The 20,187-nt window shown below is 48.1% G+C and overlaps 1 protein-coding gene across 1 annotated transcript; it reads left to right on the forward strand.

Moving 5' to 3' along the window:
* The first annotated feature begins 1,660 nt into the window (after positions 1-1,660).
* Positions 1,661-16,808, forward strand: LOC114603002 (metal transporter CNNM4-like). The gene is made up of 7 exons (XM_028741729.2): positions 1,661-3,090; positions 4,735-4,875; positions 7,697-7,825; positions 8,200-8,369; positions 11,232-11,331; positions 14,735-14,880; positions 16,607-16,808. The coding sequence occupies exons 1-7, from the start codon at positions 1,671-1,673 to the stop codon at positions 16,703-16,705; spliced, it is 2,205 nt and encodes a 734-aa protein (XP_028597562.2). The 5' UTR covers positions 1,661-1,670; the 3' UTR covers positions 16,706-16,808.
* Positions 16,809-20,187: the final 3,379 nt, after the last annotated feature.

Here is a 20,187-nt window from a genome sequence, read left to right on the forward strand (position 1 = left end):
GAAGGTTTGGATTTGATATCCTGCTTTATCACTCCCCGAAGGAGTCTCAAAGCGGCTAACATTCTCCTTTCCCTTCCTCCCCCACAACAAACACTCTGTGAGGTGAGTGAGGCTGGGAGACTTCAGAGAAGCGTGACTGGCCCAAGGTCACCCAGCAGCTGCATGTGGAGGAGCGGAGACGCGAACCCAGTTCACCAGATTACGAGTCTACCATTCTTAACCACTACACCACACTGGCTCTCAGTTTCCATTTGTTGGCCCACATCCAGCCCATCACTGCTTCCAAGCACCTGCTTAGCATCTCAACTGCCTTTCCTGATTCAGATGGAACAGAGAGAAAGAGTTTGGTGTCAGTCATATGTTGGTGACCACTACTTGATTGCAGCTCCCAGCGGCTTCATATAGGTGTTAAACAGCATGGGGGACAAGCTGTGTAGCAACCACTTCCACCTGAATATTAGAATCATAGACTCATAGATACATTTGAGAGTGTATCTCTTGAGAGCCAGACAGCAGCTAAGTGCAGGAACAAAACTGTGGGGTGAATATTTCAGCCAATAATAGCATTTCTGGAAGCAGTAGGGTAACATGCCCTTTTTATGATAAATTGCACAGCATTACTCCATGAGGATGTTAATGTAACTCCAAAGACAGGATCAATCTTCTGAACGATGCCCCACCTTCAACCACCACCACCTCCTGCACAAACTCAGATCTGCTCCAGGACCTTGGAATACAATGATACAAATGCATACTTGGGAGATAGAGAGATCAACCAATGTAAGCTTTAGTACACATTTCCCCCCCTAGACTATGCATCCTTCCCCCCCCCCCCCTTAACATGACATGCTTGCATTTTGGAACTGTTGGGAACTGTGGATTGTAACTAGTGTTGTGAGTTGACAGGAGATCACTGTTCCCCTCATGGAACTACAGTTCCCAGACTGATTTAACAAACAATCCCTCTGCCCAGGAAAGAAAGAAAAAAATAATACTAGTAGGGTGATAACTTTCTTTTTGACCAATATCTAATACAGGAGTTAGGAATCTTTTCCAGACTGAGGGCCGTATTTTCTCCTGGGTCCACATATTTTCTTCTGGGGGCCACATGCCAGTGATGGGCAGGGCCAGAAACAAATGTGAGGGGAGCAATGTATATACTTCTTAATCTTACACACAGTAGGCTTCTTTTACACACCCTCATCTATACTCCATTCAAGCAACCAAGAGGGATTATCAGAGTTCAAGGACACATTCCAGTCAGGAGGAAACACTCACAGAAGTGGCAAACTATGGTTGGTGAAGTGGGTGTGGCCTGGGGAAAGAAATATGGCTGAGGAAAATGTGTAGCCTAGAGAATGACCTGAAGACCAGAGAGATCTGGGGGGGCCAATTTCCCCTCAGAGCAAGAACTGGCCATCTGTTTAGGGTGCTGACCTCTGACAGGACCTTCCCCTCTCCCCGCACCATGGAAGAATATATCAAATATCTCCTTCAAGGGTGGAGTTATTTAAGCTACTAGGAAACAGTGTGGCATGCAAATGAGGTGAGTGTGTCTGCATATGTGATGGGTTTATGACATGTGCTTGTACAGCCCAGTGTGTGCACCTAGAGAGTATCTGGAGGGAGCTACCATATGGTGGTACTGATCAAAGGAGCTCTCAAGGGACATGTCCACAATGAACGGTTTGGGGAGTTGCCTGAGCTGGAGGGATGAGGATGCTGGACTGGTACTGCTGCTGCTAAGGTATCTCTTCTTTCTGCTGACGACGTTCCCTTTGCCAGCCACTGCTGGGAATGGGATGTCTAGTAGAACAGTCATTTTAGGCATGAGGGTGGAGAACAGCACCAAACCAGGTACTACAGTCTTGGAAAATGGCATCATCCAAGTGGTGGAAGGAAGCATCATCCGGCTTCGGATCTTCGGCCAGGGCATCCACCGACCTACTTGCCAGATGTTATACTTTGCTGACTTACCTGAAGTGTCAGATGCTAATGTTCATGGGGACCCCTGCATCAAGAAGAGCAGTGACATGCTGGTGAACCCATACTGCCACGAGGTACGGAACACCACCGCCCTGGTGGATGTGTCCGTTCAGATCCTGCGGAAGGAAATCGAGTTCAAGAACTATGTGATGTGCTTGGAAGATCATTCGGGCAAGCCACGGTATTGGTTTAGCGACCGCGATTTGGTGATCCAAGTGATCGAGGGAGATAAATTCAAACTGCCTCTCTGGCTGAAGTTAGTCCTGGTGGTCATCCTGCTGGCCTTGTCAGGCATGTTTAGTGGTCTCAACCTGGGCCTGATGTCCCTGGACCTCATGGAGCTGCGCATCATCCAGAACTGTGGCACACCCATGGAGAAGAAGTATGCCACTATGATCGAGCCTGTTCGGCGGCACGGCAATTACCTGCTCTGTTCTTTGCTCCTCGGCAACGTCTTAGTCAACGCCTCCTTCACCATACTGTTTGACTCCATGGTTAGTGCAAGCCTTCTGGCTATAGTGGCCTCTACATTTGGCATTGTTCTCTTTGGGGAGATAATCCCCCAGGCCCTCTGCTGCCGCCATGGCTTGGAAGTGGGTGCCAAAACCATTGTCATCACCAAGTTTGTCATGCTGCTGACTTTCCCTCTCTCCTACCCTATGAGTAAAATACTGGACTATGTACTCGGTCAAGAAATGGGCCTCAGGTACAACCGAGAGAAGCTGATGGAGATGCTGAGGCTGACCGAGCCATACATGGACCTGCTGAAGCAAGAGCTGAATATCATCCAAGGAGCACTGGAGCTGAGGACTAAGGCAGTGGAGCACGTCATGACCCCCCTGCATGATTGCTTCTTGCTCAACAGCAACGCCGTCCTTGACTTCAACACCATGACGGAGATCATGGAGAGCGGCTACACACGCATCCCCATCTACGATAAGGAGAGGACGAATATAGTTGATATGCTGTATGTCAAGGATCTAGCCTTTGTGGACCCAGATGACTGCACCCCGCTGAAGACAATCACTAAATTTTACAACCATCCGGTGCATTTTGTTTGCCACAATACTAAACTGGATGCCGTGCTTGAAGAGTTCAAAAAAGGTAACAAGGTGGAGATCGAGTCAGCTTCAGCCTCCATTTAAAAGTTAACTTTTTGTTTCTCTTTTGGAGAAGGAGCAACTTTTAAATAGTGGTTACCTTTAGAACAGGCCAGAGGGGTTGGTCATCATCCAGAGAAAGTGATGGCATAGATTGGTGCCAACATTTTATGGATGACAGAAATGGCCCTTGCCCATTGAGGCCCAGTGTCTCCCCAGGCAGAACTCAGATGAATCACAGGAGGTGGGGTGAGAGAAGAGTTCAGCACCCCCTTATATAGCACCCTGTCAGGAGCAGCCCAACCTGTTTTGCCACCTGAGGTGAAACAGGAAAGTGCCACCCACGTTGCCACAGCCTTGTGAGAGCCCCACAAGACCTCATGGAGCTCTCGCAGGGCTCTCGCAAGATCTTGCCATAACTCAGAAGTCTCAGCCACTTCTCTTTACTTCTCTGCCGGTGGGGGCACCCATGGCAGCACCCCTTGGATTCTTCCACCTGAGTCGGCTGCCTCACTCTGCCTCATGGGTGAGCTGGCCTGAGCACATGGCTCTCTCATCATTCTTTGCCTCTGGGGATGACTGCCCTGTAACTTCTCCCACTCCATAGCCATAAGGATGTAAGAAGAGCCCTGCGAGATCAGGCCAAAGGCCCATCTTAGTCCAGCATCCTTTTCTCCGAATGGCCAACCACATGCTTATAGGTAGCCTGCAAGCAGGACCTGAATGCAACAGCCCTCTCTCCACTTGTCCTTCCCAGCAACTGGTGAATCCTGTGCAGAAGCAGGTGACTGCAGAATCAGCTACAGGCACTTTAAGGATTGCAGGCAGCTTTCCTGAAGGAACAGGAGAAGGATCTCCTACAGCCTTCCCCAAACCCGGTGCCAATCTCCAGGTGTTGTTTTTCTCTAACTCACAGCCAGAATAAGGATGACAGGAGTTGTGGTCCAACAATATCTGGAGGGCACCAAATTGGGGAAGGCATATATACTATGACTCTTCTTTAAATGCAACAGTTGTCTTAGTTAAAGCAGAATGGAAGCGGGCGATCTACAGGATGAAAGAAAAAGGCATGTCGGAGGTGGGATTGCATTGAAAGCAGAAAAGTCCTGTGTTCAGTCCCTGACGCCTTCCATTCAAAAGGGTCAAATAGCAGAGATGTGGAATATTATTTCCCATCTGAGACTTTGGAGAGCCACTGCCAGGCAGAATAGGCTGGGCTACCGGTAGATGGACAAATGGTCAGACCTATAGATAAGTTTGCTGAAGAGCTGTAAGGCACACCTTGAGAGACACAGGTTCCCCATCTCCATAAAAGAACATCTGTGGGCCAAAGCCAATATTATATAAGAATTTTATTTAATGGATATACCGGTAACTCTTTAAAACATTTTTGAAACTAATTTATATATATATTTGTTTGTTTTTAAAAACACCATCAAATGATGTCTTCGCCTCAGTGCATGGGTGTAGCCAGGATTTTTGTTGGGGGGGGGGAGAGCAGGACTTTGTTAGGGGGCAGAACTGATGTGATTAGTCAGTTAGTTAAGTACTTCTATTGTTTTACTTGATCTAGGGGGGGCAGCTGCCCCCTGCTTCTCCCCTTGGCTATGCCCATGCCTCAGTGATATAACCAAAGTCTGCCCCACAGGTAAATCTCACCTGGCCATTGTCCTAAAGAAGAATGAGGTTGACCTTGAAGATGAAGGTGAAGTGTTGGGTATCGTGACCCTGGAGGATGTCATTGAAGAGATAATCAAGTCAGAGATCCTGGACGAATCAGATCTCTACAGTTAGGTTCATTCCTAGTTGTTTTTCTACCTATGAAACAGCAGTGTGTGTGTGTGTGTGTGTGTGTGTGTGTGAGAGAGAGAGAGAGAGAGAGAGAGAGAGAGAGAGAGAGAGAGAGAGAGACTCAATGCATTATATTTCCTCATCTTGGGTGTGGGTGGGGAAGCTATGGCCCTACAGATATTGTTGGACTCTAACTTCCATTAGCCCCAGTTAGTATGGCCAATTTTTAGTGATGATGGGAGTCCTACAATATTTAGCAGGCTTTGTGTTCCTCACCTGTCTTCAGATGAAGGCTTAACACACACTGTGCTGTGGCAGGTGCAACTGTATTTTGTTCCCACCAATGGTGACTCAGCTAGCCTATCTTGGACTACTGCCATTTCTGCAGAAAACTCTCTGAGAAGAATGGTAGAGGGAAAAGATCATGATCGGCACTAGTTGTTTCCAACTGAATTTTGCTCATTTCTCTTGCCTAGAATCAATAGTGTCATGAGGTAATTTGGGACTCTGGCCCTGGGTTTAGGGTTACTGAGATACTGTTGCAGGAGCTATAATTGCTCCAAGCTGCAACGTTATGAAGCACCAATGGGCAGAATGAAAATAAGGAAATTATGGGCTGTCAAAACAAGGTGGTGCAGAAGTCCAGGACCTCACTCAGCAGAAGCAAGTGAAGGAATGCACATTTATCTGAGGAGCCCTCCTGAATAATCATTATCTAACTGCACCACTGCTTTTGACCTGCTCCCAATGGTGACCGGTGCCCATTGGGCCTGGTGGAGCTCAGGGCATTGCAAACAGAGCCGGGGAAAACAATAGGCGAAGCGAATAGTCTTTTCTATGGCAACAAAACAGTTCCCCCAACCCATTTCATGGAAGGCAACATGGTGAGGCTCAGAGGCACTGCCCCACTTTGTCCTCTTGAGGGGCGCTCTCTAGTTGCTCCCCAGTCTTGCCTCATGGTTTGTCCGTCAGTCCTGGCATCTGGTTTGCTCCTCAACCTTGCTTCCTGATTTGTCCTCCAGTTCCAACCACCTTCTTGGTCCTGACTGCTGGCTTTGCCCCTGGACTCTGATCCCTTTGTGCAACTCCTAGTTCTTGGTTTGGGGCCCCCAGCTCATTAAACTGCAGACAGGTATGGAGCCCTGCTGTTTATCCTTACCTAGCCCTCTGCGTTGCCAGGAAAAATGAGAAGCTTTGAGAAATTCCAAGTACAATCCAGGTTGCGTGTTGCCGGTATTTTCAAAAAAGGCTAAACTCCATGGATATATCAACTCTGAACTTGATCTTGCCAGTTAAACACATTTATATTTATACAAACATATTTCTTTGGTGTGCTCTGAAGGGACATGATGCAGCCAACATGCTCAAGCTAAGCAGATCTGGGGCTGCTCAGTGCCTTGACGAGGGACCACATGGGGAGTCCTGTGGATGCCATTTTGGGTTCCATCATGGAAAATTTCAAGAAAAGCCTAACTTAGGGTATTGCCGCCACCAAAGGCGTGGTGGGTGGTATTGCGGGGGGGAGGATAGGAGACACCTCAGTGGTGATACTGACTTTGATTCCATTTCAGTATCAGGCAAAGGTCTCAGCTGTTTTATCTCTGCTGATCACTCGGACTGGGGAGACCCACCCAGGGACCATAAAGCTCACTGGGTGACTTTGGGCCAGTCACTATCTCTCTGCCTAGCCTACCTCGCAGGACTGATGTGAGGATGTAAGGTGTAAGGGGGGAACATCTGGATTTGTTAGCTGCCGTAAATGTACTTGTGAAGGCTGGAGTATAAAGTCATCCAAAAATGTAAAACAAAATACTTTCATACTTCAAGCTTTTTGTATGGCAGCTCCTACACTTTGGAACTCCCTGCCTGTGGACATCAGGGAGGTGCCTTCACTGTGCTCATTTTGGCACCTGCTTAAAACATTTTTATTTAGGCAAAGCTATCCGGATACATGGATGTTGATGTGTTTTAATATAACTATTTAAAATATTTCCAGTTACGGGATGCGGGTGGCGCTGTGGGTTAAACCACAGAGCATAGGGCTTGCCAATCAGAAGGTCGGCGGTTCGAATCCCCACGACGGGGTGAGCTCCCGTTGCTCGGTTCCAGCTCCTGCCAACCTAGCAGTTCGAAAGCACGTCAAAAGTGCAAGTAGATAAATAGGTACCGCTCCAGCGGGAAGGTAAACGGTGTTTCCGTGCGCTGCTCTGGTTCACCTGAAGCAGCTTAGTCATGCTGGTCACATGACCCAGAAGCTGTACGCCGGCTCCTTCGGCCAATAAAGCGAGATGAGCGCCGCAACCCCAGAGTCGGTCACGACTGGACCTAATGGTCACGGGTCCCTTTACCTTTACTGTTTCCAGTTACATGTTTTGAACTGTTTTATTGATCATTTTAACACTTCTTGTAAACCACTTTTTGTTATTATAGAAGTGGTATATACATTTTGTTTCTTAAAAATAAAATCCAAATGCATGTCAGTCACGGTAGAATCTAGCAATCTTTTCGACAAGGGCTAAAGGGGAAGCAAAATTGGTGTTGAGATGGGGGGTCACCCCCTCGGAAGGGGGGACAAGACAGGAAGCTCCCAAATTCCACGTCACTGGTTTCTGAGCCATCTCGCAGACAGCTACCATGTGCTTTCAGATTTTCCTCAGTGATCATGAGGACTAGAAACATATATGTTCGTTTAGATCCACATGCGACTGTGAGATTCTGCTCTTTCCATTTCCTTCCACTCTTACATTGCGTAGTGTTCCCATGGCTGCTTCTGTAACCACACAGTGTAGTGATTCCTTATTTGGTTTCCTCCCTTGCAGCCTACAATCGTACCAGAAGACGAGATGCCAGCCCAAGGAAGTGGGACTTCTCGGCCTTCAAGGGCAATGACACTGAGTTGAAGATCTCCCGTCAGCTACTCCTGGCTGCACACCGCTTTCTCTCTACAGGTACGAGCCCTCAGGGACCACCTGGGCCACTGGAAAGGTCCCGTCTGATCTGAAACTTAAAGCCAAACCTACCTGAGTTGCACACATGCATATTCAAAGTCCTAGCTCTGTACACATACAGAGTATCTTCCCAATGAGCTGTGCTCCTGCTCAGTTCCTGTTCCCTTCAGTGCAGCAGGCACAAAAGGATTTTCAGGTAGCTGATGCCCATAATATGTGAGCGCCATCACTCTCCCACTCTGTTCCATCCGACGCCACCTGCCATCTGCCTCCAGCTGGCTAACTCGCTTTGCCTCATGGTGGCATGGATCTGGGAAAGGATTTTGCTTACAGGAAGCATCCTTTGATTCCTGTGCCCTCTCCTTGTCATGCAGAGGTCTTGCAATTTTGCCCGAGCCTCATCTCTGAGAAGTACCTGCTACGTCTCCTCAAGCACCCTGGTGTCATCTGTGAGCTGAAAATTGATGAGCAGGACAAGGAATCTCCTGAATATAACTTGTATGAAAAGAACAAGCCGGCAGATTACTTCATTCTCATTTTACAGGTACTTTGTTGGCACTTCCTACTCTCTCCGCACAGCCAAGGAAGCACCAAGTGCATGACCTAATCTGTGGGTCATCAATGCAGCACTTTTGGTAGCCAAGGTGCCCACAGATGTCTTCCTGGTGCCTGCTGGGTCCCATCTTTGTGCTGAAACTTGAAAAAGGCCTTCTTTAGCCAAGGGGGGGGGGGTTACAGCTAGGGAGCAAAGACAGCACACGTGTGAGGCCCACAACAACTTCTATGGTTTGGCATAAGGGCCCATGGATGCAGAAGTACCCCATGCTTAGGCTATAGTCATGTATCCAGGCAAGACAACTCTCATGGTCTCTTCCAACTCTACAGTTCTATGATACTGTGACCCTGCTAGTGACAGGCCAATTGGAACAGAGCCCACCTTAAAAGCCTTATCACTGGTGGCACTCCATGTGGCATGTCAGTACCAACTGCGTGTCCAACAGCAAATGTGTACAGCATCTTTAGGCCAATGTTGCAGAACACAAGAGGGGGAGGGACCCATGAGGTCATCTGGATCAACCCCTTCGTGTAGGAGGAAATGTGCTCACCATCATCCCTAGTGGAGCATGACACACTACAGGATATATATAACTATACACCAGCATACATGCATATGCATGCAGGCATACATAAATTATACAATAGGAAGGCCACTGCTGGACATCTAGTCCAACTCTGCAAGCCAGAAAACCAGTATACACACAAACATACACACATGCATCCAAATTAATTCTATTAGTAATCCTGTGTAGGGTAATAATTGGTGCCATAATAGGAATATGCAGCTGCCCATACAGGGATTGGACCTGCCACCTTTGGCAGTTTGTAAGAGGCACTGAGCACAAACCCTCCATTGTAGATGCCAAGAGATAAACCAGGCATCTACTGCGAATGTGCTTGTGCAGATCACATGGCGCCGACCATGTGGCCAAAAACAAAATGGCGCCGACCATGTGATCACAGCAACATGGCACCGTCCATGCATCAGCGACAAAATTAACACCAGCCATGTGAAATAAACTGGTGCCGAACTCTTGTCCCGAAGCGGGGGTTAGCCTGGATGCAGCCCCTCCTCTCCCCCTCCCCCCAAGAAGGCCGCTGCCTGCAGACCCAGCAATCCGCCCGTCAGCGCCAGAATAAAGGAAGCCCAGCATTGAGGATGAGGCGACAACAGGCGCCGTGACATCAAGACCTGGGCCATGTTACCTTAAGAATAAAGGTGGGTCCAACTGTGGTGGTGGCCCAAAGGGCCACAATAAATGTGATACCCCTGTAAATCCTTGAGTGTGCTTCTAATAGAAAAGTTATGGTAACCTGTTATGTACTTTATGAAACTGATGATTTTGCAAGTTGCCGGCCCCCACTCCAGTTGGGGCAGGAATACAGCTAATATATGAATCACAAAGATACAGCTCAAAGCTAGAACATAAGTTGCTACCTGGTGCAAATGGCTACACGTAACATAGGTTTCCAACACGCACACTAACACAATGTAACAGAACATGGTGGGAATCGGAACTTAATCAGCAGAAATTGCCAGTGCCTACTGCGCATGTGTATGAAACATGAAATGAGGTAATGATGTATATGATTGGTGGAAACTGAAATGCTTTGCTGAAAATTTTATAAATACCACTGCCTGGACCACCAGGCGGGGTTGCAGTTTTGCGAAATGATCCGACTGTGACCTATTGCTTTGCAATAAACAGCATTGGACTCCTAACTCCTCACGTTTCTGAATTTTATTGGTGTAAACTCAGGAGATAAGCTATTTTCTGGCTTACAACACAACAACAACCTTCCTTGCTGACGCTCTGACCAGAATGGCTGACCAGCATTGACTGCAGCCTCCTTTTCTGTTCCCCAGCTCTGCCCCCGGGGCCGCAGCCGATTGGCTGATGGTGCTGGTCACATGGATGACCTACAGCCTATGGGGATGGTCCAGGGGTCGGAGCAACGGGTGGCATGGCCCCGTGGGTCAGGGAAGCCGTGCTGGGTTGCAAAAGCCACCCACGTCATGACTGGTGAGCAGTCATTAGCAGGTCTAACAAGTAAAATAAGAGATCAAGTATATTGTGGAGAATTTGTAAAATAACTGTAAACATGTGAAAACGCTAGCAGGATTAAGGTAAACAACAGTATAGTATATAATAAAGGAATAATAAAAGGAAAGGGGAACTAAATGGATATATGAGAATATGCAGGAATGGTGGGGAAAATAAAGGAATCAGGGAAGGGAAAGAAGGGAAGGCATTGAATGCATATAAAGAAAGAAATTAACGGGGGAAATGTTTATTTTAATGTGAACATGATATTGGAAATTTTAATCATTGTAATAAATAAAATAAAATAAAATTCATTAAAAAAAGTTTGGTGGGAGTCCAGCAGCATCTAGAGGGCCACAGGTTCCCCATATCTGCAGTACTGTAAGTAAAAAAAATATAAAAAATTACTGCAGAATCATAGGACTGTAGAGTTGGAAGGGACCATGAGAGTCATCTAGTCCAACCCCCTTTTGCCCAATGTGGGACTCGAACCCACAACCTTGAGATCAAGAGTCTCATGCTCAACCGACTGAGCTGTCCTGCACAACAGAGTGATAGCAGCTGGTCCCTACTTCGAATTAAGGAGCAGGCCTTCTTTCTGGGCCTATCCTACGCATGCCAAAGCTACCAAGCCCATTGTTTGAGAGATATGAATAATGCTTGTCTGCAATGCTTCCTTTGATTGGGTTTCTTGGGAGTTACTTCTGCTTGCCATGGAGATTCGAGATTGGCTTGGGTGCTACAGGTTGACCCTTCTCTGACAAATGAAGTTTGAAGGTCCTAATATTGCCTCTCTGTTCCAGGGAAAGGTGGAGGTTGAAGCTTGCAAGGAAAACATGAAGTTTGAGAACGGACCCTTCTCCTACTATGGAGTCATGGCCTTGGGTACACCCATCCAAGGAGGTAATCTGCATTCCTTCTCCTCCCACAGTCAGAAACTCTCCCCACTTGATAGTTTAGGCCAGGGGTCAGCAAGCTTTTTCGGCAGGGGGCCGGTCCACTGAGACCTTGTGGCGGGCCGGACTATATTTTGGAAAAAAATACAAACGAATTCCTATGCCCCACAAATAACCCAGAGATGCATTTTTAATAAAAGGACACATTCTACTCATGTAAAAACACTAGGCAGGCTCCACAAATAACCCAGAGATGCATTTTGAATAAAAGGACACATTCTACTCATGTAAAAACACGCTGATCCCTGGACCTTCCGCAGGCCGGATTTAGAAGGCAATTGGGCTGGATCCGGCTCCTGGGCCTTAGTTTACCTACCCATGGTTTAAGCTGTAATCCTAACTACGTCTGCTAAGAAGCAAGTCCTACTGAATTCGATTGGGCTTACTACCAGGTAGGGAGATAAGAATACATCATTTCCCATAATGTCTTCTATTTGTCTCATGCATCACTGTTTCCATTCTGCAGCAGTTAATTCTCCACTAAAAAGTGCATTACTTGCCTTTCTGCTGCAGCAAAATTACATAAATTACGTTGCTATTACATTATTCTACCCCATTTATTTCAAGTCAAAGGAAACACAATGGAGATGGCAGGGGAAAATGGAAAGTATCCGTGATTTGCAGACTGAAAGAAACACAAGTACATCCCAGCTTCAGTTGGTAGAGCATAGATAGGTTTTCTGTGGGAAAAGCAGCCGGGCAAAGGCAAAACCACTCCCCCCCCTGCCTAGAAAATGTGGGACAAGCAGGAAACCTCTTGGATCCATGCTTTCCAGGCATAGGCCAAGCGGAAGCATGGGTGAGCCCTATGAGCATTTCGTCTGATTTGTTTGCGGAACAGTTTACAACAAGGAGCATGCATCCTAGTTTTCTCGTGGGCAGGGGTGGAGGAAGGGGTGTGGGGTGGAGGCAGGTCACCCCAGGTGTCACCACAGGGGGGGGGGACAAAATGCAGCGTGCCCGATCCACGCATCTTTCCTGGGAGTGACGCGGTGGCTTGGTGCCCCAAAGAGTCCGCCCACCGCCTCCCCCCCCCCAGCTGTAGAGTGGCTGAGGGGGAAGAGGCAGGCAGACTCCTTGGAGGCCCCACAGAGTGTCCTGCCCCGCCTGGCCCCGCCCCATGGGCACGTGGCCCTGCCCCTGGGCACAGGGCATGTGCACCGCCCCAGGCGCCTGATCGACTTGCTCCGCCGGTGCTCATGGGGTGTTTATACATCTTTTCATTAATCAGAGGCACCAGGTTGCCCCTGAGACTGAGGGGGCCCGGCATGTGATGCATGTGAAACATCACATTGTCTGGAGGAGGCCAAGCACTTTGGAGGAGCTGGGCACTGAAGCTGTGACGCTGCATGTGCATGACGACCCACACATGCAATGCGCAACAGCCTCCCTCAACAAATATTGAGGGGCCTGAAGATACCTCGGCCCCCTACAGTTGGCACACCTGCTGTTAACCATTCAGTCCACACTTCCCCCCATCACTTTCTTGGCTGCAAAAGGTCAGTTTCATTTTAAAAGTGGATTTGTTGTGCCAGGACAACAGAGCAAATTTGGTAGTGATGAAATTGAAAAGTAAATTGTGTGTGTGTGTGTGTGTGTGTGTGTGTGTGTGCGCACACACACACAAAGTGGATGAGGCAGCAATTAGTCCAGTGTTTCCCAACCGGTGTTCCGCGGCACACTAGTGTGCCGCGAGACGTTGCCTGGTGTGCCGTGGGAGGGAGGCAGGCGAGTCGGGCGGCGAGAGGCGAGGCGGCGGCGGCGAGGATCCGCGTCCGGGCGGCGGCAGCGAGGATCCACGTCGAGCCGGGGGCGGCTCCGCGGTGGTGGTGCCGAGGTTTCTCTCTCCATTTTCCCCTCACACACACACACACACAGGAAATAACACAGGATCAGCTGACAGGACCCGGCCAATGGGGCGGCGGCGGGGCAGCGCGCGCAAAAGGGAGGAGCGCGAGACAGCGGACGAGGAGGAGGCCGGCATGTCCGGGCAGCAGCAGCAACAGCAGCAGCAGCAACTCCCGGCGACGGCTCCTCAAGCCCCGGGCAACCCTACTCCCTCACCGGCCTCGGCCGCCCTCCTGCTCCACCCGCCGCCGCCTCCCCCGCCGCCGCCGGCCACCTCGGCCCCGCCGCCGCCCCCTCCTCCGCCCGCTATCGCCGCCACCACCACAACAGCCGCCGCCGCCTCAGCTGGGCCCATGCCTGCCGGGAGCGGCGGCAGCAGCAGCAGCAGCAGCGCCCCGGCGCCCTTCCCTCCCGGCGTGACGCTGCGCGCTGACGTCACGGGGCTGTAATGGTGGTGTGCCTCAAGATTTTTTTCATTAAACAAGTGTGCCTTTGCCCAAAAAAGGTTGGGAAACACTGAATTAGTCATCTGTTCCTGTGCCTTTTTTGGAGGCTGGATAATTGCGTACTTGGTTTGCACCATAGTCTGGTGCCATCTAGTGGTTTAATCAGAACGATTCATCCATCCCCAGTACAACATTCAGGGAAGGGCCCTTGAGTTTCCCTGAGGGTGCCAGACCTTCTTGCGGCTGTTTCCCAGACAATACAACTCCCTCTGGCTCATCATTTCTGCTCTCTCTCCCTCCCTCTTGGTTAAAAGAGTCCTGTAAGCAAGTAGTGCTCAGGCATAGGCAGGAAAAGTCCAGCACAATGTTGCTTAACCAAGCAAGCAGGCAAAACAATCCCACCAGTACTTGCTGCCACCCCTTGTTCCCCAGACCTGCTATTCTCAGTGACCAGCACTCTAGGCAGCTGCCTAGTATCCCCTAGAGACAAACCTGACTGACTGTTGTGGGAGAGGGCTGACAGCTGGGAGAAGGAAATGGAAATGGAATACAGCGCAGGTTCCAGATCTATATCCTTCCATCCATGGCTTCTAGTTCCCCAAGTTGTTTCAGGGGCCTCTTTACAGGGCTTGTGTCCTTGGCAAGGAGAGACTCTGAAACACAACAGATGTGGGACACATGTGCATAAGCAGCGCTGGCCTCAAAGCAGCACCAGTCCCCCCACCCAAAAAACAACAGAACTCCCTTGCTGTTCCCAGAGGCTGCTTCTTGCAGATTGGAACTGTTTATCTCTGTGTCCAGTTCAATGTTCCCTCTTGTTCCCTTTCTCTTGGATACACTTTCCTAGGCAGGACCCTGGTCTGAGCCACTCCCCTGCTACATAAATGTGACTTGCATTTCTAGCTCCCTTGGGTTGGTGGAAACATGGTTGAAGGCAGTTCAGCAAAAGTAGATGGAGCTTGGGTGGGTTGGCGGGCCAAGGGAAGCAGCTGGGGAAAAGACCGAGGAGAGCAGGCTGGAGTGTACAATTCTTGCTTCACTTTCCCCCATGTGCAGGTATGGAAATCATGGGCTCCCAGATTCGCATGAGCAATATGCAATGCTTTAGCATCACCAGCGCCAACCAAGTCCTCCCCAGCAGCAGCCTACAGTACATGGCAGACTACACTGTCCGTGCTCTCACTGACCTCCTGTACATCAAGGTGAGGCCTCGGCGGATTTGTTTGACCCCCGAAAAGGAGATTCTGGGTGAGGTGAAGGGTGATACTTTCCTAATAGATGCCGGCATATTCATTCATCTATAACAAGGGTGGGGAAACTTTAGCACCCCAGATGTTGCATTGACAACTCTCATCAGCTCTAGCAAGCCTCACCAGTGGTCAGGGAAGATGGGAGTTGTAGTTCGGCAGCATCTGAAGGGCCCACCTCTGATCTAGAAAATTCCAAAGCTGCCCTCAGTTGAGAACACAGCTTCAGCTGGATTCACAGCCATTTCCTTCTCTCAGGGGCAAACGGAATGTAATGGCAGCAGACCTGAGTGAAGACTTGGGTCTCCCAGGACATTCCTCTAAGGCAATGGGATGCAAGGGGCATGACTAAAGCACTTCTATGTAGGTCTGCTCAGACATACGTTCCACTGAGTTCAATGGGACTTCTTCCAGGGTAAGCATGCATAGGACTGTGGCTTTGCATTCACTTTTTGCAGGGTCATAGCCCCACCAGTGAATATTTTTGTGTACTAGGTGGCGGTCAAAGCTGTGGTTTAGCATTTGAAGCTCAGGCCCAACCTTTGCTTTGTAACTAGCCATGCTGCTCAGGGCAGCCATTTGCTGTTGGCACCTGCGGCCATGTCTCAGATTTCCAGATTTCCTGGTCACCAACGGTTCCCAACCCCTCATAGCTCATTCTCGAAATGGTCTGCTGAGGCAGGAGAGGAATGCCCTCAGGTTATAGGAACTTGAGAATGTGGTCGCATCTCTCATTATTTTCAATGTATTCCACTGCCCATCTAGGCTTCACAGAATTGTGGGTGGTCTCCCACCTCCCAAAGGCGGAGCTAGCTGCTCCAGCACCTGGAGCAGCGCACATGCTGTGTCTTTGGGGGGGGGGCGCTGTGATGTCAGACCCCCTCACGAATGACACCTGTGTCAGGCCGCACCCCCCGCACCCCCTTCCTCCGCCACTGCCTCCTCCCACTTGGGCAGTTGATTTGACCATCCTGATAAGGCTTCTCTTTAGACACCTATTTGCGGGTGGGTGTAAACTTGATGTTTGCTACTTCTGACTTCTTTGTAGCTTATTCTTTGGCCGCCTGCAGTTCTGTGGGAGAAGGGGTTGAGCTGCCACCTTAGCAGCCCCCACCACACCATTTCTGGCCAGACTACCTGTGTATACATAAGACAGGAGTGAGGAATCCCTCTCAGTCGGAGGGCCTCAATCCCTTCTAGGCAACTTTATTGGAACCACATGCCAGTGATGGGCAGAGCAACGAATGTGAATGTTTACCTTTTATACACCAGGCTGGTTTTTACTCACCCCCTCTCTCACACACCTCTGTTTCCTCCATCCAGGCAAGAGAGAACCATGGTCAGAGTTCAAGAATACACCCCAGCCAGACAAAAACACTCAGCCTGCACTTTCCTTGTGTGTTTTTACCTGGCTGGGAAGCGTGAGTAGGCCTGGGGGAGAATCCTGAGGGCCAGATAGTGAGGGCTTGGAGGGTAGCATTGCATAGCCCTCAAAGGTCCTGGGGAAAATGAAACATCCTGGTATTTTGCTCGAGAGCATGGTGGCCATTGCAAATCTCCTCTGTTGGGTGGCTTAGCAAATTAAATAAATTGTAATAATAATAGATAGGTGAGGTCTGGTTGTGCATGCTGGGTGTTGGCAGTATGCTTCTGGAGTAATTGCTTTCTCTCTCCAAAACAGATCACACGGAATCAGTATCAGAACTGTCTTATGGCCTCACTGGCGGAAGTCAATGCAGCTGCAAGTGTCATCCCGCAGGCTGAGACTTCTGCTGACTAGAGTCAGTGCTCCAAAGTGTACCCCAGGCTTGAATTGTCTAGAGTCAGTGCTCCGAAGTGTACCCCAGGCTTGAATTGAATTGAATGAATCTTTATTTGCGTCAGCCATCGGCCATAGCAATCTTTCTTTCTCTTTCTTTGGCTATCACTCGTAGCCAAGTAAGATCGTCTTCCATAAACACGGTTTCAACAATGAGTCCGTAAGTGACTGTGGAGGCCAATTCTGGATCCACACATCTTTCCACAATGGGGACATTGGTTTCTGGGCGGGAGTTGATCACGGTTGGATTTGCCAAGCATGCCTTCCTCTTAGCGTGTTTCTCCCTTGCGTCCTGAGTTTGAGTGTCTTCAAAGCCCATGACACCTTTGGTAAAGGCTGTTCTCCAATTGGAGCGTTTGCAGGCAAGTGTTTCCCAATTGTTGGTGTTTATACTACGTTTTTAAAGATTTGCCTTGATACAGTCATTAAACCTCTTTTGTTGACCACTAGCATTATGCTTTCCATTTTTAAGAGTAGTTGCTTTGGAAGACCGATAATTAGGCATCCGCACAACATGACTAGTCCAACAAAGTTGATGTTGAAGAATCATTGCTTCAACACTGGTGATCTTTGCTTCTTGCAGTACACTGGTATTAGTACGCCTTTTTCTCAAGAGATGTGTACAATTTTTCAGAGACACTGTAGATGGAATCTTTCGAGGAGCTGGAAATGGCATTTATAAATAGTCCATGTTTCACAAGCATACAGTAAGGTTGGTAGTGCAATAGCTTTGTAAACAAGCATTTTGGTTTCTCTGCGAATGTCCTGATCCTCAAACACTTTGCACTTCTATTGGGAGAAAGCCTCACTCACAGAGCTCAGGCAATGCTGGATTTTGGCATCAATGGCGGCCCTTGTGGAAAGATAACTGCCCAGGTAGTAGAAGTGATTGACATTTTCCAACATTACACCCTTGAATTGGATATGTGGTGCTGCAGAGGGGTTATTTTGTACCTGTTGGTGCAGCACTTTGGTTTTTGGGATGTTGAGCGATAGGCCAAGCTTTTCATAAGCTTCTGCAAAGATATTTAGGATGGTTTGGAGGTAATCCTGTGAGCGTGCACACACTACGTTGTCATCAGCATACTAAAGCTCTATGACGGAAGTTAAGGTAACCTTACTCTTTGCTTTCAGCCTGCTCAGATTGAAGAGCTTTCTGTCTGTTTGATATATGATTTCTACTCTGGTGGGGAGTTTCCCTTCGACAAAGTGTAGGATCATGGCAATGAAAATAATGAATTGAGTTGGGGCAATAACACAACCCTGTTTAACACCTGATCCCACTGTGAATGGTTCACTTTGACAGCCATTGTTATCTGCGATTGTTGCTGTCATATTATCATGGAGGAGCCGAATGATGTTCACAAATTTCTCTGGGCAACCAATTTTCAGAAGGACAGTCCACAGGGCATTACGATTTACAGTGTCAAAAGCCTTAGTTCGGTCAATAAATACAAGGATTGTTTTTTCTCTCTGCATTTTTCTTGAATTGAATGCATCTTTATTTGCGACAGCCATCTGCCATAGCAATACAAAAACCATGCGATATACAAAGAATTAAAATAAAAAGTCAATGATATGACATACATTTTAGGGTTTTGATTCAATAGTCAAATAGTGGATCTTATTCTAATTGCCCCAGCTAAAAAACCTTGCAACCTTTGCTGTCACCTGCTCCTTTTGATCAATCTCCTTACATTCAAACTGCTAGAGTCTTCAGGGAAGCTTCAGTCTGTGACCTCCTCACTGGGAAAGTCATAACTGGTCGTGACCCTACAGATAAGAACCAAAAAACCTTACATTCCAAATGTTGTAAACCTGTCAGCCATGCCAGAAACCAAGAGCCAAACATAGAACACTTTAATCTGAGGGGGCAATTAACTGACTTTAAATCAACAACTGTGACACGTCATCCTGGTGCACCCCAGGCTTCACTCAGTTCCTTCCTAAACAAGGACAAGAAGGGACACGGGTGCCAAAAGTGAGGACAGTTGTGTGTCAGTCCAGCAGTCCATGTGGAGCTAAGTCCAGATGAGATGCCTGCTACCCCACCATCAGTGTGAACCTCCCAACTTGTCACTTTCTGGTACTTTATTTCTCTGAGATGGTTTACAATACAGTGGTACCTTGGTTTACAACCATAATCCGTTCTGGAGGTCTGTTTGTAAACCCAAACAGGTTGTAACCCAAGGGGCGCTTTCGCCAATGGGGCCTCCCAAAAAAAATTGTTCGTAATCCCCCCCAAAATGGGTTGTGATCCAAAAAAAGTTTGCAAACTGGGACACGCACTTCCGGGTTTGAAATGTTTGTAATCCATAAACGTATGCAAACCAAACTGTTTGCAAACCAAGGTACCACTGTAAATGCACCTCAAGGTGAGAAACCAACAAAAGAGGGACCTATGGACTGTTGCCTTGCCTGCCAGCCTTTCTATCCACTCTGTTTCTCTCTTTTTTTGCTATTGATTGTCCTCCTGTGAATTGCTATTATCTGTTGGGAAAAACCTCCCACTGGAGCCAATGGAAGTCTCTTCCTCCTCATTTCTAATAGCAGCATAGCACAGGGATGAGCGAATCTGTCAATTTCATAGAATCATGGAATCATAGAGTTGGAATAGACCACAAGGGCCATCAAGTCCAACCCCCTGCCAAGCAGGAAACACCATCAGAGCACTCCTGACATATGGTTGTCAAGCCTCTGCTTAAAGACCTCCAAAGAAGGAGACTCCACCACACTCCTTGGCAGCAAATTCCACTGTCGAACAGCTCTTAGTGTCAGGAAGTTCTTCCTAATGTTTAGGTGGAATCTTCTTTCTTGTAGTTTGGATCCATTGCTCCGTGTCCGCTTCTCTGGAGCAGCAGAAAACAACCTTTCTCCCTCCTCTATATGACATCCTTTTATATATTTGAACATGGCTATCATATCACCCCTTAGCCATATCACCCCTTAACCTCCTCTTCTCCAGGTTTCCATCTGTTCCTCGTTTTTCCAGTTTTAAGTTGAGTTCACCACATTTCTGCACCAGTTTTTTGTTTTAGGTCTTCATGAACATTCATCAGCATTGTAGTGTGAATTTTTTCTGATATACCTATCTTTGTGTGCAAATTTGCCTAATGTATACATTTTTGAGGACATATTTCCCCCAAATATAATGCATTTTTGTATGTTATTTTCTCTATTTAAACAAAGTTTACCCTGGTAGATGCATTTTTGCACATATTATTTGGCTGGAAAACTGTGTTACAAAAATCAGACAAGTGCAATTTCAAAGGATGGCTGCGCTTATGCTTTCATATTGTTTCAGAAAGCATAAATTAGGCACGTTCACCATTAAATGTGAACTGGGAAAAAAATTGTCCTCCATCCCTAGCATGGGATAACTAGCTCATAACTACTTATTTTATTTAACAGGGTTTATATGCTGCTTAAATTACCAAAAACAT

Source organism: Podarcis muralis, chromosome 7 (genome assembly GCF_964188315.1).
Source record: "Podarcis muralis chromosome 7, rPodMur119.hap1.1, whole genome shotgun sequence".
In the NCBI taxonomy this organism is placed as follows: Eukaryota; Metazoa; Chordata; class Lepidosauria; order Squamata; family Lacertidae; genus Podarcis; species Podarcis muralis.